The sequence below is a fragment of the Thunnus maccoyii genome, chromosome 20 (assembly GCF_910596095.1).
Source record: "Thunnus maccoyii chromosome 20, fThuMac1.1, whole genome shotgun sequence".
NCBI lineage: Eukaryota > Metazoa > Chordata > Actinopteri > Scombriformes > Scombridae > Thunnus > Thunnus maccoyii.
Window position 1 is genome coordinate 10,366,403 of NC_056552.1, and position 11,193 is coordinate 10,377,595.

An 11,193-nucleotide genomic window follows, 5' to 3' on the forward strand; every position below is an offset into this window, starting at 1 on the left:
TCTTTTTTCCTACGCTAGCATCATCATTATCATTATGATCCAGCTTCTAAACTGTGAGGATTAGCTGCTTTTATTTGTCTTATGTTATAGTAAGCTGATTATATTAATGTTTTGAAGTGTTGGTCGGACAAAACAAGACATTTTATATCATCAACTTGCACTTTAGGAAATTATGATGGGTATTTTCCACTATTTTTTTGACATTAATCAATGAATAGACAAAATAACCGTTATTGAAGCCCTAATTATGGGAGTCACCATTTTGGGGGTTACTTTTTTTAACCTTACTTTTTAAAAATCCTATTTCGTATTTTACTTTATTATTAATTTCTGACCATTCTTTCTCTCTTTCTTTTTTTTTAAATACCATTTTATATATAGTGTTTTACAAAATGTAAAATGTGAGACAGATCTGACAGATGAAGGTCACATGTGAGCAGTTTTGCAAGCAAACTCAGATCTTTTTCCATTTAGCAACTTAGAATAAATTTGTCTTTTGCAGTCATACTCTTTAAGAACTGAGCGCAAGTATTTGGCATCTGTGAGAGCCATATAACAAAATGCCATAATAGTGCCTGCCATAATGTATCCGGCATAGTCAGTCATTGCACAAAAAATATGGGAACTTGCTCTATTCAGGAAGTACAGAGATGATGTGGAATACTGGCCAAAGCTGTATTGTTTTCCCTTAATAAATCTATGCAATCATAAAAAACGGAGAGTAGATAATGAAATAAACTTATGTTCTTAATATTTGAGAAAACTGAACATATGCTGGGACCCAGTAACCAAACAGAACTTCCCTAATATATTGTACATTTGGTGCAAAGGTGACCATCAGCTAGGAAGGTGATTACTATTTAAAACTCTTGATACATCCCACATGTGGATTTCAAGTGCTGTTGACTGTAAATAAGAATCCAACCTGACCTGCAGGTGCTCTTCTCTCCAACAGTCGCTGAGGAAAAGTGAGACAAGAACATGACCAACTTGAAAGACGGTGGGACGTTTTCATCTTCACAACATGAGAAAGGCAATTTGATTTTAGGCAAATGTGAAATATCAGATAAAACATAAAAGCTTATCAAGCCTGTGCCAACACTTCAATTTATCCTCACAATCCGATCTTCCATTTACATCAGGCATTTACTTCCTCCTTCATGTCAGCCTATTAAATGGCCTCTTGCTTTAGTGTCAGTGAGCAGATTGGGCTTTGTTGGAAAATGTTGGGTTATATGATATGGACTTTGGCAGAGTAGTCTAATGAAGGATGCATTGTCTGTGAGAGCAGGCTTTTCGCTGTCTTACGAAAATGCTTGTGACTGCCCTGACAGCTTCTCCGGCTCTGGCATGAGCTTGGCTTTTAATCAGAAACAACATCGTACACCTGATCATTCTGTTCACACCTGAGCTAGAGTGGCTTCATGCTGTTACAATGACGCCTTTATCTCAGAAATACCTCTTACCACCTACTTTCTTACATGAAATACTTGTTGACTGTAGATATTTGATGGACTCATGAAAAACTCTGAGATTTTCTGCTAGAAATAAAACTGTGGGACACACACACACATATTGGGCTTTCATGCATCTGCAGTTAAAAACACATTTGATTACTGCATCCATGACGTCCATGACTACCATGATTCATCTTTAAACGATCACTTGTCTCTGTGGTCTGTCCGTGCACTTTAGCAGGTGGCTCTTTTCATTAAACCTAAACGCTTGATGATTGTGCTCTTCATTAAAGGCTGTCCAGTAATATGGGCCTGAGATGATTGCCCCTGTGGTGGTTAAATATAGTGGTTGGACAAGGCCTCTGCCGCTACGTAATGAGAAAAGTCAATAGAGCCGGGGCTATTACGCTGTCAGCGCTCGTACCATCACACACCATTAAAAACAGCACAACTCTCTGATTCATCCTCATTATATTTATTGGATAGATGGCCTGATCTAATTGTAGAAGCAGTCCAACCCCTGCATAGTTCAACATGTGTCATCGTTTTGTAGCCTCTCAGCAGGCATTCTCTGTTATTGAATAATAAATACAGTATATGAGGGATTGATAAATTCACTATATTTGAGATAAAGGAAAATCTGATTATGGGTTTTCCTGGAGTATTTCAACTTTCTCACATGTGAAAGGATTGATAGAGGATGAGGCAACCTATATAGTATTTCTATTGTTCAGTCAGTGCAAGGAAAGTACTAAGCTGTAAACTCAGTCATTAGTGTGTGACCCATACAAGCTCCCAGTGTTGACATGTACGCAGAGGGCAGTGTGCCTGGCTTATTTAACAGAATGGAAATTAACCACTTGTCACTCCCCCTTTATCAAATTCTTTCTATAGTGCTACGGCTCCACATTTGGCACTCCTGAATGCTAACTGCAAATTCTACTGCCTCTTAGCGCAGGTACTAGACAAAAGGGGGATTTACACAATCCGACCACACATGCCCATACAGTAGGTCCTGAGATAGACCCAAACAAAGCATCTTCTGTGCGCTCATTTGTGAAGGTCATTAATGTCTAATCATATTCGAATCAGTCTTGAAGAGGCATCTGAGCAGTATGCAGATGGAGGTCAGGGGGACTTGCCCTCCAGGACATGTCCCAAGGCGGCTGTCCCCTCCTGGTTTGAATCCCCTGTGGTCCTGCGGACAAGTCATGGCCCATCACCCTGCAGACAGACAGACAAGTCTCAGGCTTGGGTCGTCCGCTAGACTGGCAGACTAGCTTGATAGCTGCTGTTCACCCCCCTCTATTGTGATTTAACTGCTGGTCACAAGCTCCATTAGCATAATGATAAGAGATAGTGACACCTCCCTTTGAATTCTATCAGGTAGCCTGAAAGCTGAGTGTAATGAAAGGGATAATTACACAATTTATATAGGGAGGGGCGCTGACAGTTGCACAAAGCTATCTGGCCAAGGACTGACCCACCTAATTAAGACAGTGTCCCATCAATCTTGATGTCCCTGTCAGTGTGTTGGACCTTGGCAGCTTAAAGTAAATAAAAAAGTGTGTCTCCAAACAATTCTTTGCAAAGTCCATTTAGGATTTTAGAGTGGATGAATATGGAGATGTTTTATAGAAAAAAGCTAAACAACTTTTTCTGGTGTGACAGAAATCTAAAGAAAACTTCATTACACCTCCACGGACTTTTATTCATAAGCTATTCACAAGTTTCTTGTCGTAGTGACAAGGGTTTAAAAAGGTGCTTCATGCTGGGAACAGTAGGGGTTTGAAAAACAAGACTCTTTAAATCACAGCCTGGTTAGTAACAGAAGACAGCTGAGAGGGACAGTGTGAGATATAGAGAAAACTACCAGTCTAAATTGGTTTTTCAAACATTTAACTGAACTAACACCAAGTTTTTTTTTTTTATCAGAGGTAAGCCATCATTTCTCCATACAAGACCTAACATTAGTGGACCACATCATTATTTAGATGTGACTCCTCACTCTATCCTTTGTGATTCAAAATGAGGCAAGGCTTGTAAAAACATATTTTCCCTCATGACGAATAAAAAAAAAGGCTTCTTTGTCAAGTGGGGGCATGTCAACACACTTCTGCGGATGATGTTGGCCTCTCAGCGGTGCTGTCAGCATCAGTGCGGAATGGATACACACACACACACACACACACACACACACACACACACACACACACACATATGAAAACCTGCACGGGTGCACGTGTGCATGTGTATCCTGGATTATGTCACAGCACTGGAATGCCATCACATGACAAAGGGGAACAGACTGCGTTAAATGAGTTAGAGCGACACGCCACTTGCTTGTTTTTTTTATCACGAAACACAGCACGAGCAACAACGGCAGACTGAACACGACTCAGAGGAGCTTTCCCGGCAGCAGTGAGCCTGGAAGCCTGCTTCTCTAGACAGGGTGCATGTCTTGTGTTTATAGTTGACACACAAGCTGTTTGGGGTTGATAGACTCCAATACCAGAGTCAACACATAGCACTTGCTGTGCGCTGATGTTTGTTTGAACACTTGTCTGGCAAATAAGCATCTCCTTTCTGTTTCCTGGGCTGCTGCTGCTGCATAAGCAAAGCCTGATATCTCTCTATTCCTAAAATAGTTCTGGTGTTCCACTAGGAGATGAATGCATCAAACCACAGTTTTAAAAAACAAGTATTTAAAAAAGGTGGAACAATGCCTCGTTTTTATTTTTATACTGCGTAGAAATGTCTGCATGTTAATGTGTCTCTGCAAAGAAGAATGAAAGAAGTGAATTATAATAATATTAATAGCACACTGAGGCATAATTAAATACTTAAGGGGGTGATCAGCTTATCGTAGTATTACATCTTCTTGATTAAAGCAGTTTAAAAGTGCAGCCTTTCTTTCCCTCCTCTTTAAGATGATAGCAGCTGCCTCAGAAGTGAGCTGGGGCCTTGAAGTGCAGGCTAGGATTAGTGGCAAACACAAAAGGAGCATTTGGAGGGGGCATGCCTGTCCCTTTTGAAAGGCTATCATTTAGAGCCTTCAGCCATAGATCATCTGCAGCTTACATGGGGAAAACTTGCTTAAATCTTGATCAGGCCCATTATTTGACTCTCTGTGAGGGGTGCGTTTGATGGTTTAGGCCAGGGAGGGCTCCAGAGGTCTCTGAGGCTCTGTCTGTCTCCCCTCTCCTGTCTCTCTATTGGTATGCATCCCTCATAATAGAGGCAGGAGGTAGGGGGTCTCATTAGAGGCTGGGGGAGTGTTGTTTTGGGGGGGTGGGGGGGGGGGGGCAACCGATGAATTCCTCAGGGCAGATGCACCAGTATCACACAGGACTGAAGCTGAGTAATGTTTCATGAGAGCAGGTGAAACTCATAAATACCTTCTTGTTTGCTTCTGTGCTGCAGTTACAAGTCTGAAGACATGATCAAGACGTGTCTGAGAGTACAAAAGTGCTCCAGGTGGGCTGCGTCTTTTGACAACAGGAACTTCATCCCACGTAACATTCACACTGAGAGATAGCTTCCTTTAGAACTACTGACAATGAGTGACAAGTGGCACGGAGGTAGCTATTTTGAGGATCCCCCTGAGTACAGAATAATCTCCTCACTTCCGTCTTGCCACCAAGAGTCCAGGCAGCGCCGGGTAAAGTGGATTCCCTCTGGGTAGCTACTTCCTCTGTCATCTGTCACCACTTCCTGTCTGTGAAGAGCAGGTAATGACAGCACACAGGTGTTGCTAGCCGGGTGGTATCACTGCGAGGCGTCCAGCAGCACACAAAACATGCTATTTTTCCCTGAACATTTCGTGCAGTTGCTTTCATTTCAAAATTTAGTGTTGATTTGTTTTTTTCAGTTTGTTTTTTACAGTACTCCTCCAACATATTGCAGCAATCACTGTAGTGAGTTCTATTGTGCGCCAACAGGTCAGATGCACCATTATCATGTGCAAGACTTAAAGTGGTCTCTGAACCGAGCTAAAATGATTACATATTGGCTGTTACTCAGATATTTGTTCTGCTGCACTGCACATAGAAATTGATGTTCCATGAACCCTTGGATATTGTTCTCATAAGGTCATGGTTTGGAATTTCATGTAAGTGATGAATGGCTGAGGATTTTTTGAGGAGCTTATGACTAAGTCAGTGTATTGAGATTATTAGAGAAAATCACCTTTATAAAGAATTAACAGTATCTTCTTCAGATGTTTGCTTTTCTTTTTATCACAGAAGGTTGGCTTCTCATGAGTCAGAATGACCCATAACTTGTTAGAAACCTCAGCCTGGTTGATGTGAACTTTCTTTTCTGGCCTCTCAGCAGTGTGTAAAACCACTGCCATGGTTTGTTATGACAAAGGTCACGGATAAAGGATGATCTGCCTACAGTTCCCTAATGTGAGAACAAAGACTTTGTCAAAATATATTCCAGCAATAGAGTGAGCGGTGGGGATAAGTTACATTGTTTTGAGGATAGGTTTTCCAGACAGAGTGATGTGAAGACAGGTCCTGGCTGTGGATTTACTGGGGCTCGTTCTAGTCCGTTAATCCTTGTATCTCTTTGACTCTTTCAGCAGGTTCCTCGGCTGGCAAGCCTTACGGGCTCTGAAGTGGCTGCCCTTCCTGTGCTCACCAATAATTCCTGGTTCTGGTTTACAACCTGTTTCCCCTGCTAAAATGGAAAAAGAAAAGTATACTGTATGTACAACAAAAACAAGAAATCGATTGGTAAGAAAACTGGATTTGATTTGTAAGAATATAACGTTCTTGACATATAACACCCGAATTTGAATCTTTATTTAAATAAAATGAATCTAAAGTACAAATAAAAGAAAAAAAACAAAGTGAAGAGTGTGACAAGTGGTGAGGTAAGAGGTGTCTCCACATTTTTCACATGCTCTCAACAACCGAGCAGTTTGCACTGAGATGGCTCTTGTTCTGTATAAAATAATCCATATGGCCGCTTCTTCAGAGTGAAGATCCCATGCCGTTATCGGCCCATACGTTAGTCTCTTTATGGGCCTCGGATGGGGTATGATGAAACCGAATCAGGTCATGCCAATTGATAGACATTATCCTCAGCTATCATTTGCACACACAATCCTTTTAAAGTGCAGCGAGGAGCGATGGCCCCCCTCCTTCCAGCCATACAGTGGGTTCCCCAGAAGCTGTCATCATATTGTTCTCTTAAATATTTAACTTCCTCAAGAGATTGAGCTGTAATATAAGAAATTATCCCTATAATGCCCACTGACTGCTACAAACAGATGTGAAATTTCAGGGTAGATCCAGACTGGATTCAGCCCCCCTATTGCCAAGCTATCATGTTCTTCACTGGGGTCAAACGGACAGCCTCCCTTTTCATATTACCCCTCAGATTCGTCTGTAAGGTAGTGTTATATGGGCTGTGGAAAATTATTAGGCTCTGGATACATCTTTTTATTTGAAATCCTGAATGCTTTACAAACCAACAAATAGTCATAAAAAGCACATCTTAAAGTTACCTGTACATCTCTGCATCATCAGAAAATAAATCTGCAACATGTGGTAAAGAAAAAAAAAACCTGCACAGTACATTTTAAAAGCAAGGAAGGGTTGCAAGTCTTCGTTCTAGTTGCTTATTTATCAGTTGAGGAGATCTCGCTTAACAGCTAATGGGAGTTAAGTTTCTCACTTTGCTGAGTGCAACTTTATCCACCAGTGATTCATCACTCCAGCTCATGTCACTCACTGGCTGCCGTACACAAGCCTCCAGGATCCGAACTGCAGACAGCTCATCTTCAATGTTGTGCTCTCTTAACTGTGACATATTGAATTGCTCTTTTTAATAAAAACAGATCAACATCTCCATTTATGTATTCGGTTATCTGTTATCTTTATATATCTGTTTTATCTCAGTAAAACTCACTTCAGGTGGAGCAGACGTTGCACCCTTCAAGAAATACCCATCCCTGCTCTCCACAGTTGGCATCGGATGACTTGCTGGTGTATCTAGTCCCGTAGAGAAAGAGGATTAAAATAATCTAGTTCTGAACCAGCTCCTTCAATTATGAGACAACCTCGCCTTTGGAGGGATGACCCTTTGAGGCTGAAACCCATCATTATGGGTTTAGCCCACAAGGCATGTATGTGGACCGGGGCCATCCTTATGCTCAGGTATTCTGCTGGGCCTGGGCCTATAGCCCTGGAGCCAGGGGCCCTCAAGCAGGTAGAGCAGAGACATAGTAGCCTGACTGATATTCATGTGGGCCGGGTAAATGTGCCCTTCAGGCACAGGGCACTGAAGCATTACGTGTCTGAGAACTGAGAGGGCTGAATCGAACTTGGAAAGCAAGGGGATGTCCTCTGTAGTATCTTAATATAATAGTTTAACATTTCTTTGAATTGAATTACAGTTAATATAACTATACATAGTTAAAACTGTGTTGATGTATGACGAAATGACAGTCATAAGAGCCAAAAGGCCTCTGATTATGAAAGGCTTTATACTCTGTTCACTGAATGTGATGAGGATTTCAACAGAAAACGTGTTACTGTGAGAACCTGCTCCTGTATGACAAAAATCCTCTTTGTCTGATCCGTGGCCCTGCTCCATAGATAATAGCTCAAAATGTGGCCTGAGGGAGATAATTTGTTCCCAGATCTTCAGATGGCAATATTTTCATTTGAGCCCAGGAGGGGATCTCTTGAATTGCCAGCCTCCATTGTGTTCCAACAAGGGACACGAACGTCTTGTCAATTAATTTCTCTTTTATTCCAGACCACAGAGCGGGATGCCGTGCGTATCCATATTGTTTGAAAATAAGACAGGAGCAGGGTGTTAAATCACTTGAACATTTCCACTGCATGGGCTATTTAATATTCTCGCCAAATAGCAGGCTTTCTGTTGCGTCCCCCTGGGTCACAAGCACAACAAAAGCACATTACATGCCGTTGAACTCTCAACTCGTCAATTGTTCAGCGGATGCTCTTCCACAGTGGTTCCCAATACAAAAAAACAACAACAAAAAAACAAATCCCATTAACGGGATTCACACAGACACACACGAAACAGCGAGCGTTTTGCGTGACCAGACTTTGGGAATAGATGGAGACAGGTGGAATATCCAGCAAACAGGTCAACATCAAACGGGCACAGTCTGAGTCAAATCCAGCCCAGACAAAAAGCTGAACTTCTGAACCTCGTGGAAGTTAAAGGTCTGATTGCTTGTTGAAATGGGGCTATTGGAAGTGACAAGCGGAAAATGTCTCTGTCTTACACACTTTACAGCTTACAGCCACTTGACTTCAGATTTCCTGACAGGCTCGAAAGCGTTTATACTGGTTTATTTGGTACTTTCTTGTAATACCAAAACGTTTGAGAAGTTAATCTGATTTTTTTGGAAGGCTGCTGAGAAACAGAGAGCACAGCAGGGCCTCTACAATTCTTGAAACGGCCGATTTAACTCGAAAACTTGCACTAAAGGGAGGCTTATAAAACCCTCTTATCAGCTACAAATAACCTCTTAGAAGGGATATCATTCAGTGATGATAAAATAACTACATAACCAAATAAAGTTGAGCCATAACTAAGTAGGAAAATCAAGAATAGACCTGACATCCAAGAACCAGATAGGAGATAAACAGCCTAAAATAATGTAAAGTAGATCAACTTTTGTTAATGATGAATTCATCCACATATAGTGACAAGAATAACACATAATCATGGAGTTCAAATAAATGACTTTTATTCAAACATCGACGTGAGTTTAAATAAAACACACAAAAAACAATTCGTTCTAAAAAATACATGACACGTTTCTTCTTATGAAAATAATTTCTGTACAGATGTCTTCCTCCTTTATACAGAGAGTCGGCCCAAACAAATCAAAAAAATAAGTAAAGTATCAGTTCAAGGATCTCTGTGGGCAGTTTTTTTTTTTTTTCAATTGTAATATTTTCTACAAATGAACATGTTTGTTGCGCATAATGGAGCAGTGTCAGGAATATTCATTTTCTAATACACGGACTGCTTTCTAGGATTATTGTGGGGAAAAATAGCAGCTCAGTTCCAGTGACAGTTTTACAATGAGGGCTACCAAACCAGACAGTGAATAATACCTAACAACAGTTGGCTACTTAAGAATTGTGAAGGCTAACAATGAGTGATAAATTATTATTTTTTTCTGCAACCAGCCCAACACAGACAAAGATAAGACAGTCTACACCTCTGTTCCTTCCCGGCTGTATATGAGGTTATTAACACTAAAATGGTTGGAGAGGCTCTGTACAGATGTGTAATAGTTCATTCTGTTGGTGTCAGAGTTCAGAGGAGAGATTAAAGTGGGCGAGTAGGAGCCCAGTCCAGACATGCCCTCTCTGGTCTGTGACAATCCCCCGAGATGCCCGGAGCCGAAGTCCCGCTCCGCGCCCCTGGAGCCGTCAGTGCCCGCCAGCAGCGAGTTCACGCTGGACACGAAGCTGCTGAAACACGGGCTGTGCTCCGCGGAAGGAGACGGCGACGACTTTGGCTCCGTGGAGGCCGGGGATCCGTGCAGGCTAGGCGGGGAGGAGCTCAGCAGGCTGGCGGTGTCTGAGAGCTTGTGCGCACCGTCCTCTGACTTGACGGGGAGAGCGGTACTCTCAGCTCCGTTTATGTCAGCTCTCCTTTTTCTCTTCCGCCTGAAGTTGCCGTTGTCGAACATCTTCTCACAGTTGGGGTCCAGCGTCCAGTAGTTCCCCTTACCTGGATGAGAAACATAAGAATGATTAAATATATGAATGACAAACTTTCAGCTCAGTTTTTCCCCCTCCATCTCCTTAAGTTTTTATGTTTAAAATCCAATTTCCCCCTTAAAGAGTTAAAATTGACAATATGAGTTGCAATGATTCAACTTGTCTCAGGAGCAGTTTTATCAAAACAGTATCCTCTAACAGATTCTTGAACCAGATTCAATAAAAATATATATTTGGCACTTATCTCTACTCAAAACTTTTGGGCAAAATAATCCAAAGACTCACCGGGGTCATCCTCGTCCCGTGCCACTTTTTTGAAGCAGTCGTTCAGTGACAAATTGTGGCGGATTGAATTCTGCCATCCAGCTTTGCTCTTCTTGTAGAAAGGGAAGTTGTCAGCAACATACTGATAGATCTGACTGAGCGTCAACTTTTTGTCTTGGGCGTTCTGTATGGCCATCGCTATCAGTGCAGAGTAGGAGTAAGGTGGCCTGACCATCTTGAAGAGCTCCTGCTGGCTGGATATGGACAACCATCCCAGGTCTGCTCCACCAAACCCTGTGGGAGGTGGTAAGAACTGCCTCTGGTTTGACCCGTATCCAGACTGTATGTAGGACGTGCCGTTATTCCCCGGGAGATATGGAGAGGAATTGATGCTGGGTCCGTTCAGCCATAGGTAGGGGTTCGTGGACGGGGAGGTGTACTCGCCTAGGCCGTAGCTTGAAGGGTGCGTCGGCGGCCTCTGAGGGTGATGGTGGTGGAGGTTCTGCTGGTAAACACCGTAGTTGTCGCAGTACACGGCCATGTCCAGGAGCTCCTGAGCGCTGTGGTGCTGAATAGGACTGGTCTGCTGGTTAGATGGTTGGTGTCCAAAAGCGTTCATAATCCGCCCTAACCAGATTCCCAAAACCTAATTTAGTCTCTGTGTCTCTCCCTCAGGACTGAACTCATCCTCAGAGGGAGGAGTATTTATGCGCAGCGCCCGGAGCCTCTACAGGTAGCCCATTGAA

General features: G+C 42.4%; 1 protein-coding gene across 1 annotated transcript; it reads right to left on the minus strand.

Moving 5' to 3' along the window:
* Window positions 1-9,245: 9,245 nt before the first annotated feature.
* On the minus strand, window positions 9,246-11,193 carry foxi1 (forkhead box i1). The gene is made up of 2 exons (XM_042397905.1): window positions 10,469-11,193; window positions 9,246-10,193 (listed from the first exon to the last, which is right to left on the minus strand). Exons 1-2 carry the CDS (start codon window positions 11,064-11,066, stop codon window positions 9,670-9,672), a joined length of 1,122 nt encoding a protein of 373 aa, XP_042253839.1. The 5' UTR covers window positions 11,067-11,193; the 3' UTR covers window positions 9,246-9,669.